This window comes from Haemaphysalis longicornis, unplaced genomic scaffold (assembly GCF_048455015.1).
Source record: "Haemaphysalis longicornis isolate Haplotype H1 unplaced genomic scaffold, Haemaphysalis longicornis Haplotype H1 scaffold_12, whole genome shotgun sequence".
NCBI classification, from domain to species: Eukaryota; Metazoa; Arthropoda; class Arachnida; order Ixodida; family Ixodidae; genus Haemaphysalis; species Haemaphysalis longicornis.
The window spans coordinates 86,025,529-86,042,073 of NW_027526225.1; the positions used below are offsets into that span (position 1 = coordinate 86,025,529).

At 46.0% G+C, this 16,545-nt stretch overlaps 1 protein-coding gene across 1 annotated transcript in view; it reads right to left on the reverse strand.

Moving 5' to 3' along the window:
* Positions 1-554: 554 nt before the first annotated feature.
* The window catches only part of Rtca (RNA 3'-terminal phosphate cyclase), a 31,971-nt gene continuing 15,980 nt past the window's right edge, over positions 555-16,545 (reverse strand). The window contains exons 9-12 of the mRNA XM_077693636.1: positions 15,176-15,270; positions 11,286-11,390; positions 9,340-9,494; positions 555-9,250 (exon numbers count right to left, since the gene is read on the reverse strand). Coding sequence (XP_077549762.1) covers positions 9,414-9,494; positions 11,286-11,390; positions 15,176-15,270 — 281 coding nt within the window. The 3' untranslated portion in view covers positions 555-9,250; positions 9,340-9,413. The remainder of the gene's footprint in view (positions 9,251-9,339; positions 9,495-11,285; positions 11,391-15,175; positions 15,271-16,545) is intronic.

Genomic DNA, 16,545 nt, shown 5'->3' on the forward strand with positions numbered 1-16,545 from the left:
AGTGAATCGGTAATGATGACAGCAAAGAGCGTTGAGAACTTCAAAAAATTGAAACATTTTATTCCCAAAAAGCTGGTACTAATAGGTTTTATACACGTTTTTTCACATACATTATCATCTGCATGCGCAACATGTCAGTCTTCATTCGAGACCCGTCCGATCGTTGAACGTTTCTTAGCTGGGAGAAAGTTCTCTCGACATCACAGCTTCCGTTAGCCAGGCACAACACTGTCAGTGCAGCATCCGCCAGCCTGGGGCAGCAAGCGGCAGAGTCATGCCAATGATCAATGAGTTCGAAAGATTGGCTTGTGGGGCTTGCTTCCAGCAAGTGCTGGTTGAGAACAGTGGACCGTCAGCCCACAATTGTGCAGATCGCTTGCTTTGAAAAGGTCCATTTGGAGAGATATCAGGTTTAACCCAACTCTCTCGAAACATGTTCGGGGTGTAAACATCGAGTAAAATCGGGCTTTACCCTAAAACGAGCAGATCTAGGTATACTGCATTGTCAGTGTACCGTATAAACCGGTATATAGGCCGAGTTTTTTTTCCACAAGAATCTGCACTAAAGTCACCCCTTGTCTTATATAGCGGTCATTGGCAGAATGTAAATTGTTGATTGACTGACTGTAGGGTTTAACGTGCCGACGCAACGCAAGCAATGAGGCGCGCCGTAGTGGAGGGCTCCGGATTAATTTTGACCACCTGGGGATCTTTAGCGTACGCCGAAATCTCATACACACGAGCGTTTTTGCTTTTCGCCTCCATCAGAAAAGTGGCCTCCGCGGCCGGGAATTGATCCCGCAACCTCATGCTTAGCAGCGCAACGCCAGAATGTAAATTGTTTTCTGGCAACAATATGCAAGCATAGTCTAATAACTACAGTGCTCTATAAGTATAGTGTACTAGAATTCTAGTACACTATACTAGAAGATTGTAGTGGGTTCACCACCGCACTCCTCCTACACCGCTCGCTGCTGCCGTTGATGTTGACGGAGGCGCTGCAGTATATTCCTCCTGGCGGCTCTCCCCGGCTAGGGTGGCTACTGGGGTGGTTAGTAGCCACTCTACCCCGGCTCCTCCAGCCCCGCTGTGCCTCTCCTGCTTTTGTGCGCTCGAGTCGCTCGGCTATTCGCACCATAAAGATGCGGCGTCTCTCTTCAATGTGCCACGAGACTAAGAAAGAAGAAAACTGTGGAAAAAAAAACTGCACCGTGCAGACAAAGTTTTGGACGAGTCATGCGCAGTATGCGAACTGCATTTCAAGCCACGGTATGTAATTAAGGATTACGTACATGTAATCAATGACTCAGAGGTGCGTATTCCGTGAGGTAAAGCCAAACTATCGGACGACGCCGTCCTCACGATTCTTCCGAATCTTCCCGCCTACCCGACAAAAACAACCCCAAAACCAAGAAGGAAGAGAAGGTGTTCGGGAAGTGAAGAAACCACGAGCAGTGAAGAGGGTCGGAAGACGATCGACTCAAATCCGTCGGGGCCATCGACCGCTAGAGCCAGCGCTCATTCCACCGGCGAAGCAAGTCAAGCAGCAGCTGGATTTGAGGGGGCGCCGCATCGTTTGGCGTTCTTATTTCACCTCAAAACTCCTTCCAAATGCTGGTCTACCCATTATTTCCCGGACTTGGATGGTGTACTGTATTGTACCTCGGTTTCGGAGCAGGATGCGGTCGTCACTTCTGAAAAGGCTGTGATGCTCGTCTGCAACAAGCCACCTGATGCCCACTGTAAAATGTACCTGAAAGGGTGACTGGTAGATGAATGCTTCCCGAGATCTGAAGCAGAAGCAGAAAGCCTGTTAGAAAAGGTGGAAGCCTTTGAACTCTGTGTTGGAACACTGAATGCCCGAGACTACAGCCCAGCCTTCCTAACAACACGAATCCAGAACGAGTTGACACTCAGACATACTACAAATAAAACTCCCTGAGAAAAGTAGAAAGCAAAGGTTAGTACCATCACAAGTGCGTTATTTCTTCGGATCAATGAGAGTATTTGTCCATGCATTTCGATCCCTTACTCCAAATTTGGAGTTTAATTCACCTATCATTTTGTTTACGGCTGGACAGAGTATCAGCTGCAAACCCCTCCGTAAGGAAGAACCTGACTTGACAGTCAAGGATCAAGCAACCACCTGCCAGGACTTCACAAACCGTTTCCCAAAGGCCGAGATATGCACTCAAAAGAAACAGGCGTATTTCATCACGAATTGCCACAATGAATGACGATATCAAGAAGATGCAAGCCCATAACGCTTTGGTTGCGGAAGAAGTTCTCGACGAGTACATTTCAAAACTTCCAGAGAAGCAACAGGAGAGTGTGAAGCAATGCTTCGCAGCTTCACGAGTGAAGAAGAGGGGCTTCTGTTAAAGCAAAATGTTCATTCTAGAGTGCATAATTATGAAGATGCAGAGTACCCGCCTCTACGACCCCACCAGAGACAATAACATACCGCATTTTCGCGTGTATAAGCTGCCCCTGCATATAATCCGCACCCCCACTTTCAGCCCGCCGGAAAAGAATAAAAAAAAACTCCTCGCGTATTGCCCGCACATTTGATACAGGAAAGGCTGCACCAAAGCTACTGCCCAAGCGACACATCACATACTATGTAGACAGGAGAAGCGTATATTTAGCTAGTGGAGTACACTGAAAGGAGAGTCACAATTCACAAATAAAATTCAGTTGTTAGAGTGCGCTCATCCTTGTTTTTTCTTGCTTTTCCTTGTATGTTTTGCGCAATCACTGCCATGGAAGTCTTAGTCAGTGTTACTACATAGGAACTTCACGGCACTACACTCATTGCTGTAAAGCTGCACTAAAGGAAAAACTGCATGTATTATCCGCACGTCTATTTTGCCACTGAAATTTTCACATTTTTGGTGCGGGTTATACACGTGAAAATATGGTAGTTTCTCTTCCAAGCAAGTCTACGCTGAAGCGGTACATGGCTGTCTGCAGGACTGCATTTGGCTTCAGCGAGAAAGTTTTGGGGCAACTCAAACAGAAGACACAAGATATGGACTCGTTTAAGAAACATGCCGGCCTGCTTGTTGACGAGGTAAAGCTGTCAGAGCACCAGAGCGTGAAGCAATCCGTCCAGATTTAGGAGATTATACTTCAGCTGGAGACAAGCGAGTGCCATCAGACCATGGGATGGTGCTACTGTTTGTGTATTTGTCGGCAAATGGAGCCAGGTCATTGGCATGTTCATTACACACGGGAATGTTAAAGGAGACTTGTTGGCACAGATCATGATTGAAGCCACAATCTTGGCCGAGAACAGTGGTCTTTTTGTGGATTTTATAACTTGTGATGGCGCCACATGGAATTGACAGATGTGGAAAGTATAGGGGATTCAAGGCGCAGCAGGCGACGTGAAATGCAAGGTAGAATATCCTGTTTATGCCACCCGGTGCCTACACTTTATATCGGACTTTCCGCTCCTCATCAAGTGTATGAGAAACGGCCTGCTGCACTGTCGATTCAACACTCCTCACGGGAACGTAAGGGCATTTTTCTTCACTGTTGTGAAAAACTGAGACTATAATTGAACTCTTTGCGTGTGAAATTTCTTTCTTCGTGTTCATTAATACCAGAATTATTTTTTTCTTCAGGTAACCATGCAGCACGTCAGAGAAGCGTTCAATATTGACTCAAAAAGTGTCACACTCAAGGCTATGCCAGGCATCACAAGTGCCATCTGCAGCCAAACGCATGTGAAAAAATGAAAGTTGGCTATGCATTCCAACTGTTTGGAGACAAAGTACTTCAAGGCCTCCATCTCTACAAGGCTGAGATTGAGGCAACCGTTAAAGGTACAATTGGTGGTACACAAGATTTTTTCAGGCAAGAGGCTAGCTTACCTAACACAGCCAAAAGGTAACAATATATTGTCGTGAAGTCTTCGTGCAGTGTACTCCTTTCCTACTTCACGAGGAAGGCATGTTGTGTTTGTTTGAAAGCTGCTTGGATAGCAGAGTTCACGTATCTCAGTTAATGAATACCTCCGGCAGCCCAGTTATCAGTGTATATCTTGTATACCTTCCTCGTGCTGTCACTGGTACGCTTTTGGCCTTTAATCGTTTTTTGTGAAGGCCGGGGTGCGCACCTAGTCGATAGAAATACCAGCCAGGGAAAAGCAGTCGGCTTTTCCCTGCGAAGAGACACAGGGAAAAAGCTGCGAAGAGACGCACCTTTGTAGTGTGGGGAGAAGAGGCCGATAATTTGCGCCGAAGTATTGCAAAGGGTCTTCCCTCCAGCGACTGTGTCAAAGGGCGCCGAAGGAAGCTGCCGGAATGTCCCTTTAGTTGTGAGGGGTAATTGCCGCATTAGTACGTGCAAGGTGCGGGCGCTTTCTGGTGGGCAGAGCGGTGCCTAGGGGTCAAAGTTGTGAATTGAGCTAGGCGTGCCGCAGTGTCATAAGACGTTGCATGGCTCAAAGTTACGGAGCGTGAGCGCCATTCGTTGCGGCGGGGTCTGTCGCCGACTTAGCGGGGAAAAGTCAACTGAAGTGACCGGTCTTTTTGTAATGAGCGCTCCGTGTTGAATGAATGCATGAATTTATTGCTAAAATGGAAAGGAGAAAGACAGGAATTGCCGTAGGCATGAAACAGAACGTTGGTAGGCGTCGTATGAACAATACCTACTTAGAGACGCAGCCTGAGGGTCGACGGCCAGCGCTCAGAGTTGCGCTTAGTTGGTTGATTTTCATTAGTGGTGCGCTTGTGTTTTGGCAGCAATGTGGCAGCAATGGCAATGTGCATATTTGTGTTTTTTATAAATAATATCTACGTTTATAGCGAGAAATATTGTGATAGTACGTCTGCCATTAAAAACTGACACAGTACACAATATTTTATGTTGCAGGAGAATCAATGACATCATCAAGGCTATTTTATGTTGCAGAAGAATCAGTGACATCATCAAGGCTATTTTATGTTGCAGAGGAATCAGTGATATCATCAAGGCTATTTTATGTTGCAGAGGAATCAGTGACATCATCAAGGCTATTTTATGTTGCAGAGGAATCAGTGACATCATCAAGGCTATTTTATGTTGCAGAGGAATCAGTGACATCATCAAGGCTATGACGTCCAGGTTCCCGGCCAAAGCTGTACGACCAAACTATGCCGGCAGTACTGCCCTCTCGGACTTCCTGGAGTACCTGACAACTTGGGAGAAGCATGTAGGTGGAGACGGAGGATTCCTCCGCGAATCTACAGCTACAGGCCTGCGGGTCACCCTGTCGAGCACACTTGAGCTCCTGTCGTACCTGACCCCACCAGGGTATAAGTTTATAAAGACGTCGCGATTGAGCCAAGACCCCCTGAAAAACGTGTTTGCCATTGAACGACAGTCCTCAGGCTGCAACGACCACCTGACAACAAGCCAATTTCTTGTTACGATGAACTGTTTGTCTTTTTACGGTTTGGTGAAGACTTAAGATATGGCAATGCGGATCCATGTGCTATCACAGCATTGTTGGATGTTGAGGCGGGTAGCAGTGCTCCTCCTAGAAGCAGCTTGTGCGACCAGGTAGATGATCTAATTGAATTCGGTGACTTGTCTGCAGCAGAAACAATTTCGTCATGTTCACTGGACCATGACTGACATCGAAAGAAGCGACACACGCCTAGTACACTACATAGCTGGTTATGTTGCACGGAAGTGCGCGATGAAAATGAAGTGCGAGCATTGCATGCAGCTTTTGAAATCATCCGCTAACAACGACAAGCTACGGCTCGCCAGGCTTACACTCCATAAGGATAAAGGAGGCCTTCTCCATCCTCATGGCATCATTTTTCGGTTTGTTCGAACACTAGAAAATTTGTTCACTGAGTACTTCAGCAAAACAAGACTGCACGCTGAAAGTATCCTTGATATAGTTTCCCTAGTGAAGGTAAGCTGCACCCTCAGCATTGGCTGCAGCAAGCATGCAGCTTATCTGACGAAGGAAGTAATCAGCTTTTACTTTACCACACGGCTTCACTTCTTTGTAAAGGGAATAAACTCAGAAAACAGGAGAGAAAGTGCCAAATGCAGAAAAATGAGCAAGACCTCGTGAGGCAAGCTTGCAAGGAACGAGGCAAAGAATTCCTGCCCTTCATTCCGGATATTGCCAAAAAAGCCCCCACTTGTATATATTTTATTGTTGTAAATATATGCTTAACATTTCAGACTATATGGTTTCTTTTACTCAAGGCACACCGCTACTGGGTAATTGATTGGTTTAGGCATAAAAGAAGTTTCTTTCATTTATACAGAAAAGTGCCCGTCATGATTGAAATTATTGAAAGAAGCACCCTCCCACAATGTGCCCTAGACAAAAAACGAATGAAGTTATGCCATATCTTCCTAAAGAAATGCGCTGAGACAGCTGATGTTCCTCAACGCAGACTAGCACGACACGGATATTTTCACTCCCACACGCACATGCCCACACGCTCACACGCACAAACAAAAAAAATTAACTTCTCTGGAAGTTTGTTGACCAGCGTGCGCTGTCGAACTTGGCCACAGCACAAATGGTCCACAAACGAAATATTTGCACGGATTATCGATGTAATAACTGCCCCAGAATGATCATGCTGTGGACAAATAGGACAAAAGGCATACGGTGCGCAGCTTTCCAGATAATTAACTACAGCACGCACGCTCAAAAAAAAAGATGTCACAGAAAAGCCACTACGGCTGCGCCGACACAAAACCGAAGAGCTCGCGTCGCTGTGGAAGGGACAAAACCTCGAAAAGAACCCCAGCTGAAGATAATACAGCGACCTTTGCATTACAACAGGGTCTTCAATATCTGAAATGTCATTTAAAGGCCAACTGCACTCAAAATTTCGACTGCGCGAAATCACTGTTCCTGCATAGTATGACAAAAAGACCGCGATGTACGAAGTATGACGCCTAAACTGTGCGTAATTACACCGCAAGCAACCAGCAAAAATCGACGATTTTGAAAACGAAACTGGGCAAAACGCGGCCATTACGGGCAGGCCGAAGTGACGTATCAGTCGTCAGCGCGAGCGGCCAGACGGCCTGGCCTGACGGCGCGAGCTGTGCGGACCGGCCGACCGTGGCCTCCGCGATTTGCTGCCGGCGGCGCGCCCACGGGCCGACGCGGCTGTCTCGGCCAGCCAGGAGGAGAGTGGGAGCGCGCGCGTGCGGGGGTGTGGGAGGTGCGAGGAAAAGCGAGCGCTTGTCCAGCCACACTGCATAGGCATGATGTCGCGACGACACTCGAAAAGGAGAGAACCGCACGGTTGACGATGCCTCTTCGGAGCCACGAAGGCCAGGAGTACCGGCGGCGCGAAATACGAGTTTCCTGGATTCTCCCGCTGCGAAGCAGGCCAATCGGCCTGGACGGCTGGCATGTCACTTCCGCTAAATGGCTGTTTGCGCGACACGCCGGCAGGTGCTTTGTCGTCTGCAGGGGCGTTATTTTGAGTGCCTGAAACTGAATAACCATGCATTGCACCGAGCTACCGGTCTCGTCGCAGTAGTTCTCATGGTACCTACTACACATTTCGAAGGCATTTAGCCAGGGTAAAATTTGAGTGCAGTTGGCCTTTAACGAATTTTTTCACTGCTTGTGTACGAAAACTCCAGCCGCTTCAGCCTTGGCAAGCTGCAATTGTTCAGGAGGATGGCCCTCTCGCACTACCTGCCCGCGTCGACATGAAGTGCATCAGCAAGAGATGCCCCGTGAACCCACTAAAAACTTCTAGAGCACTATACTGGTAACAAAGTGCAAGCTGCCGTGCAAGCATTTGCACATTTGCGTAGCGAGCGCAGTCAGTCGCCTTCGCCCTTTGTGTTGGACTACCCTCTCGCTCTATCAGGTCTTTATTTGCTTTTCGCTTTTGTCTAATCTTTCGTCTTTAACTCGTCTTGTGTGTGTGTGTGCGTGCATTTCCGTACGTGTCTGCTCCAAGATGGCGGAAATCGACGCTGAAGGCGAGTGAGTCGCTGAGCAGAATGGGAATATGGCGGCGCAACACCAGTTTGGCATTTTGGAGAAAACTGTGCAGTACTGGCGGAGCCAGAAAGCTAAGCAGTGAGCGTGCAACCCCCGAACAGATCGTTCCGTGGACGTCAAGCGGTGCACCCCGTGTTGGAGGACAAAAAAGCGGACTTCGTTTGGGAACTTCGCTCACGATCGCTGCCAGTTACAGCAGAGGCCATCCGCGGACCATCTCCACGAACTGTACAATGAGTGGATAGCTGGCGAGAACGAAAAGACACCTACGGGCCGGCTGCGAAGACCATCCCTCGTGACCGTGTCAAGCTGGGTGTCCTTCTCTTGGCAGTCGCTGCCCGACAACATGGTTGCATGAGCGTTTAGGAAGTGCTCCATAAGCAACGTGTTCGATGGCACTGAAGATGACAGTGAGTGGCAGTCAGCCTCGAACGACTCTGATAGCTCGGATGAGTGACTTCGGCAGGCATAGTGAGTGGCAGTGTCGGACGGGCGTCGAAAATAAATATAGACATCGTGTGTGCGCTTATCTGCCGAGTTCTTTCTTTTTTTTTTCTTTCAACTTTTCCCACGTCAAGGTAGAGGGTCGACCTATATTCCGGTTTATACGGTATCTGGAGTCGGGGTTCTGCAAACAGCGTAGAGGGAGGCTACCGTGATTCTGACACAAATGAGCGTTTTCAAGAGTACTGCAATTAATTTCCTGATACTTGGAAGCTTTATGGCCAGAAAAAAAAGAGGCAATGCCAGCCTGTGCTTGAGTGACATTCAAGTTAGTAGTTGCCCAAGCAGTCAGGTCAGTGACATGTTCCGTTTCCTCTGGAGCTTCCAATCTTCTGATCGGTTGAGACACCCTAAAAAGCTTTCTCCTCGCAACTCGAGCGGAAACATAAAACCATTTTACTTTGAAGATGGGTCAGTATAATAACCCTTGCCCTGAAGATTATGAAGTAATGCGGAAAAATATCTCTGCAAACAAGGTGCTTACAGGAAAAAATTACAAAGCACTTAGTTGCCAGTGCCCCAGAAAAAGTGCTTTACTCCACAAATATGAAGGGTTTGTTAAATGTAAGCCAAGCACCCCAAACTAACATTTGGGATACCGCATCCCAATGCGCAAGAGATTGTAAGAAAGCTTGCTGCCTGTTTTTTTTGTTTGCTTGTTTGTTTGCTTTTGTCACTTGTTTGTTGTTTTGAAAGGCCACATCACCATTCACAATAAAAAGCCTTGTCTACCGCAGAGTTGACAACCACCTGAAAGAAAATTTGGTGACAAGTTATTGTTTTCTGACATTTGTGTATTATCGGCACAGCAACTGACATCAAATGTTTTTCTCGCATACCTCAGTCATGCCGTGAACAGTCATTTCCACACCACACACGGTTAATTTCCTTCATACGACAACCACACTCGGTGTCACTGCATCACATGACAGCCAGCTCCAACGCACTCGAGGAGGACCGTGTTGCCCTCTTGAGGGGAACTTTTGAACTTGGCCTGTCCGGACAAAAGAAAACAAAAGGAACATTTTACTCCTCACATTCTCATTGCTATCTATAAACTATCAGGCCCTGCATTAGACCTGAGTAGGCTGATGATGATGATGATGAAGAAGGAAGAGGAGGAGGAGGAGTTAATGATATATAAACAACCCCATAGAAGAATTTGCACAGTGTACAGTCACAAAAGATGACATTTTTTAGCTGGTTGATTCACAATTCCCACCGGAATTCCAACCTGAACCTGCATCAATACAAACAACAAGGAACAGCCATCAAAGGTACCATCCCAGTTTTTTCATATAGCCAGACACTGCAAAAAAAGATGCACTTTTCTTAAAACACCAGCTTTGGTTCTGGAGGAAGCAACCTGGTGAAAAGCTGAATGGTCTACAATGCATTCATAAAAACCTTTATTCAAACCAGAAATATAAAAAATAAATAAACAAACATATACGCACACGGTAAGATGCGCGCACTGATCACTCTCGCACTACCACAGCATTCATTGGCGGAACGGCTTTCCTTTTTTTTCTCAGTCAAGTAATGGGACTCAAGTGCAGTAGAAGACTTCTACTTTTTTACTTTTACTAAGCTGCTTTCACATGGAGCTAAGGGTCATATAACGTTACATTGAAATGAGGTTTTCCTGCATAGCAATAGCACTGTGTGGTGCATTGACCGCGTGCAATCGACGTAAGAACTGCACCCCATCTTAGCAATGAAAAAAAAAAAAAAAAAGTGCCGCCCTCGCCCAAGCCTAAAACAAGGGGTTGGACAACATCACACATTCAGCACTTCGCACACGCATTTCGAAGGCATTTCCCACGACTTTTTTAAACAGGGCCAAGTATGCACGCATCAATAAACGCCTCCTCATTGTAAATCGAATCAAACACTTCTTACATTGACTTAAGACTTAATAAGAAGGGCGACAAAGACAGCAGACAACGTTGATTCAGTTCATGACGGGTTCAGGACATGAGAGACTACCAAAAGCGTAACCCAAGCTACATTCAATAAGGCTAGACAATTAAGACCGGGTGACACTTCGAGGGATCCCTGCACTTGCTGAGCAACGTCTAGCAATGCCACGAGGTAACACCAGTGGTTAGCCTACATGTATGTAGTTTGGCTAGTGCCGTTACAAGCACACAGAACATTTCTGCAGATCAAGCTACAAACACAGCAACCTCTCTGTGCGACTCCTATAACATCGCTAGGCAACAACATTACTCCTTCTAGTCTGGCTGTGAGCAGTCAAAATCATAATACCCCAAACTCAGGGTGCCTGTTTTCTCATTGGAACATTGAACATTCAGTTGTACGGGTGTAGCAAATTATATCCCTTAACCTGATTTGTATCACCAGGAGCAAAAGCGAAAACCCGCCGCAGTGCCATAAGGAGTGTGGACCACTCTGCTAGATGTACTCAATGGCGACATCTCAATTTCCAGTGCCTGCCAGACTGCCATTACTGATATACAGTCTGCATACTGACTGCCCATTCCCTGATTTCTATAGCAAGAGCATCATAAGAACTCTGTCCAGTCTCACAAGGTTTAGTTAGGTAATAAGTAATTTGAAGTCGGTGCACTGATTTAGTGTGAATTCCTCTGTAGCGGAAGCACCGTTCCCCACTGAACAAAGCTGTAGCGACGTATGCAGTGCCCTCTACTTCAAACAAAGTAAGTTGTGTGTTGCTTTTGTGTTCTCTTTAAGCAACAATCAAGCACAATGGCAGGACGTAAGACAGGACTGAACACTGAAACACTCTGAGCCAACTCACCTGCGTTAGCTGGTGAGCCACATGGATGGCTGTCTCAGTGTGTAGAGTCAGCGGCCCACACAAAACCTGGGAGGTTCCATTTGCAAGTGCCATGAACACTATCAGCTGAAAAAGAAGCGGGTGGATGGGCACGTGAAGCCACTCAAAGCTGTACAGCCAAGACAGCTTGCAACACTGTTTTGTACGCATGAGACTGGAAAATGACCTACACAGCCTAAGCACAGAAATGACCATGCACGCAAGCTGTCAACTCTAAGCTTTGCATTTAGAGTTTCAAACAGACACTGCTAAATTAGGCTCTAGCAAATGAAAGTTGAATCTATAAACAAATTTTGCTGCACTTATTAAGAAATTATTGCAGATGTTTTTCAGTGCCTTTTTTTGAGTTCTGGCCACAAAGTTAATTTCCACACATTTAAATGTTTGAGCTTAACATACCAACTCAGGACCTAAAGCTTCAGTTAGCTGCATATCTGGGATGAGCTAAACGTTTTTAACAGTTTGAGATAATTATTTTCACTGTTTTATCAAGCGAGATTTTATCAATGTCAAATCGACACTTCTGAGTGGTGAAGCGGCCAGCAAAACCTGTTTTCTGTACGCGCAAAAGCCTACAGCACAGTGCGTCAGCTGGCAAGTAAGGTCACTTTGTCTCCCATCATAGCATGCTTTCTTTGGCAAAAAAAATAAAACTTACATGAGAATACGAGACATTTGTGCAATGTAATGCACTCACAATCACATTTGTCACTCATGCTGCAACTCTCATATAAAAAACTAAAGCATGCCACTAGGCCTTTGACCTCACACTTTTGAAATTATATGTTTTTGCATCATGAATTGACACTTGGCACGGGCAGAGAGTGGCCGTCTTGGGCTTCCTGGCACTGGGCCAAAGCTCTCCTCTAACATAATGTATTTCCCCTTTAGTAAACAGCAAACAGTTGATATGCAAAGACTTCGCAGGTTTAGCTTTAGTTTAGCGCAGTTCACCACGAGTCATATCGAAAGAGCTGCTTTTCCTTTCGAGCAATTCTCGAACTTTGGTGTGCGTTTATTGCCCTTTTGGGCTGCCTGGGCTGCATGTCAAGCAGAAAAGCACGCTTGTTGTCCACAAGTTACAGAGCTAATGGACAGCTGCTATGAGGTTCTTTCATTGCGCATGAACTTGCATTTCTTGTTTCTGCAGAGCAATATATTTGAGCCCGAGTATGCAGTCTCGCATCACACTGTTTTACAAGCAGTGATGTGGTTTTCAAAACTTGGTAACAACCAGCCACCGACAAGTTAATTACTTAAACAATGGGCGAATGGCCAGCAAAAAATAGTGCGCAAACCAATCCTCAGGCCTCTGACTTGCAGCGAGTTCAGCAAGGAGACAGTCAGTCGTGTGGCTACGACTCAGAAAGGGGCATGCTTACTGTTTACCTAGTACAGTAAGATCTCGTTAATTCGAACTCAAAGGGGACCATAACATCGTTCAAATTAAGCGGAGTTTGAATTAGCGGGCAGGCGCTCAAATAAATGGACATCTTGCCACATTGTAGTCACTCTGGGATGACTTCTTCTGCGAGGAGCAATGGCAACCACGGAATCCCAGTTCGAATTAACCGTTATGGATACCGACGCGTTTGAATTATCGCAAGTTTTCCACCATTGAAATATACAGGGCTGTGCCGGGACCAGGGCGTCATTCGAATTAGTAACCGAGTTCAAATTAACGAGCTTTTACTGTATCTCAACAGTGCTTGCCTGAAACAAACTTTCAAAGCAAAACGCCTGCGAAATCTCACTCAATGCCAAATGTGCTAAACCACATCCACAAGAATTAAATCAGTAACAAAACTATGCAAAAATTCGGGGTAAGAATGGCCTAAAGGCGAGAAGCCATGTTTTACAGGAGATGGCATTTTGAACTCAAACAAGTTGTAGGTTCAAGAAATAACCAGGAGGCAGAGGGCTGTGTTTCCTGGAAGCAGGGATGAGACAGCTGAAACAGATTTGGGAGCAGCTTTTGGAGCAGCAAAATCTTGATTTTGGAGCACAATACCTTGAATTGGAGCAGTTTTGACAGTTAATCTGTCGTCTACGGAGCTTAAAAAATCACATCTGTAGCAGCTCTGGGGGACAAGGACACTTTTCAATCAGTCTGAAATGCGCAGAACACTGGGACACAGTACTGCCAAGCCAAATACTTCTTTATACTCTACAAATGCCATGTACAATAGTTCAACAACATTTTTTGATTATTTGGTTAGCATGAATATGACGTTGAAAAACCTTTCCGAAAACTGGCCTGTTCCCTTGGCCAAGGTCACACTTTTGTGGCTGAGAATTACTGCTGTGAGAGTTACAGGCAAATTACAAATTCCACTACTTCCTTAGATACATATTAATTGTACTGAGGCAGTGTGCACAGATAACGTAAAGTGCTGTTAAAAATATCAAATTTAAGAACGCTGCGACTGAAAGGCGGTCTTTTTTCCTTTATATTTGAACGTTGTAATGATTTATGTCATCCCAGACAGCACTGTACGAACAAGTTTAGAGCCACGGCAAAAGTGAGGTGACAGTCGTCGCATCGCCAATAGCCGTCGCAGCTCGCTGTCAAACATACCTATAAACTCAGCATTTTATAACATCACGATGAGTCCAAAGGTTTACTTCACGAACCCCAATTACACACACGGCACTGCATATCACACTCAAAGATGAACCACGGTGAAGTCCTGGGCACCACAAAGTTTTCAATGAATTTTGTCTTTCAAGCCATGCAACTTCCCATAGTCTGGCACACGTTCTCAAGCATTATCCCCGCGCTAATGTCACTGTTGAGTACCACAACAGATAAAATGACTAAACAGGAACCCAGATGATCACGTAACCTAAACAAGGGGTAAAACCGGTGAAGCGCATTGAGTGCTTGAACTAAACAGCGGCCGTTTCAGCGAGCAGCCACGTTTCTTTGTTGCCATGACGCCCCTGCGAACTCGACCGGAGAGCCAATCGCACTTCAGATGCCATCATTTTCTTAGCTTCACAGTCGTTTTAGGGGCAAAGCCCCTTAGGGGCTGAAGCTGTTGGCGTCTCATGTCGTCGTCAGAATCGTTGTCTCATGTAGTCTCGGTACTAAAACACCGGAAAACTCATTCACGCCTCGCGCTAGGACGTAACGCATAGTAAAAAACACCGGGACACTCGTTTACGCCTCGCGCTGAAGCACTTCGTAACGCGTACTAAAAAACACCGAAACACTCATCTACGCCTCGTGCTAGAGAACTTCATGCTACAAAGACAAGAGACTTTTACAGCGAAGCTGCATATTCTACCCCCCTTCTCCTCCCTCCCCCAAACGGTTTCATCTCCATTGACAAAAACGCCAAGGCACTGAGAATACGCTTATAAACTGCATGCTTCGCCCCTCACCAGGATTCACGTTAGTGGAGATGGCCCACGATTTTTTTTTGTGTGCTGTTTGTGTGTTTGCGAGTGAGCAACGATAAAGGAGGTGAGAGGAAGGCAGAAAACAAAGACTCTGCTGACCTGACGATACCAAGATCTCATCACCCCATCCCCACAAAAAACAGCACCACCTGTGGAAAACCATGTCGTCAACTTGGCCTTTTACCCCTTTGAAAGTGATGTGAGCATCAACATCCCTGCTTTTCGAACTGTTTTGGAGCAGCTTGGCGCAGTTTTTGCAATTTTCTTGCTTTTGGAGCAGCCTGGCACCGGAAAACGGAATTGTATCCAAACTGCACGATATGCGCGGCTGTCTCACCTTTGCGGAAGGCTCTCTGCCAACGAGGCAGAGGCAGTCCACAATTTAGAAAGATAATTGTACAAAACCAGAGATGCGAGACGGAGTTAGTCCCAGCAGCATGTCTCACCTGGTCTTGGAGGTGACGGTCGACGCAGACATCGTGCTCTACTTCCTCCAGAAGTTCGCGCGCGGCAGCCTCACCGACAGCTTCCGCCGACACTCCTTCGGAACAAAAAGAAGAACAACCAACCACGGTATTCTGATTTGAACTACAAAAGCTTGAACAATCCCAATCGTCAGCAGCAGTCAAATAGAGACTCCACTTAACACATCTAGGAACCTTGGCTTATTTCCTTTCTTTGGATCCATAAGATTCAGGGTGCATCACAGGCACATTTGAGTGCTAAAAAAGAAGTAGGCCCCATTTACCATATTTTTTTTATTTTAGTCACATCGCTTTAATGATCCTCCCTTATTTCCTGCAGTCCAATCCTTTGGTTGCACTTATTACCCTAAAGGTTCACTTATTACACAAGCGGTTCGTCAAGTTACGTGCCCAGCGCAAGTCCATTTTTAAAGACTATAGTCTTTCTTGGGGTACCTAAATGCAGAAATTTCGGTCTGTCTGTCTGTGACTCGATTCAGCCACCCAGCCAAAGTGAAAAAGGAGCTGCACAATAGTGTTATATACCCACACCCAAGTCTAAACGTCTAAGTCCAGTGGCAATGTTCATATTTTTCAATATTGTTGAAAAAGAACAAGACATTATGCAAATATGAGGCAGAAAATCAGTACATAAATGATGTTTGCAATGTTTCTTTATTAAAGAATTTATGGGTGCTTGGTTTTTGAGATTGCAAATGAAATACACACTACATTAACTGCAGAAAACCTTTGCCTGCTGTTGCTCGCATTACTAAAGCTCCTGGCGGCATTTAATAAATCAAACGGCAACAGTTAACGAAAGGTTCTACTAGGTAGGTTTCACATTCCGCTTGGAAAGCATGTGGAGTAGGGCAACGTGGTTCTATAAACGTTGTAGTAGGATTCCTCGAATCACGCGCGTCTCCGCCGTACGGCAGTGCTGGCATTGAGGCACTTGACTTGGAGCAGTGGAACGCGGTAAATTTAAATTGACTTGAGCACACTTCTAGCGTGTTATCTTGGGAGGAACAGCATGAGGTGAGCGGGAAAAAGAAGGGAGGCATTTACTTGGCAATGATTCCAGTCAACTATCGTCTTTTGTCGACATTTGCAATGAAAGGAGAAGATACGCGGCCATTTTTTTTCTTCTGAAGAGCTACGATGTCTTCCACCCAAGTTTATTTGCGAACCCAAGATGCTTGTTTCGCCTCCATAAGCATTACTCCCATAATCCTTTGTTCCAGGGTTTACTGAGCTGACCTATGTTTTCCTTCAAGGTGCTTCAGAAGCCCCCCTGAGTTTCTGCCCCGCAAATTACCAGCGGCAGTACGCATGCCATTATTTTTAGTGAC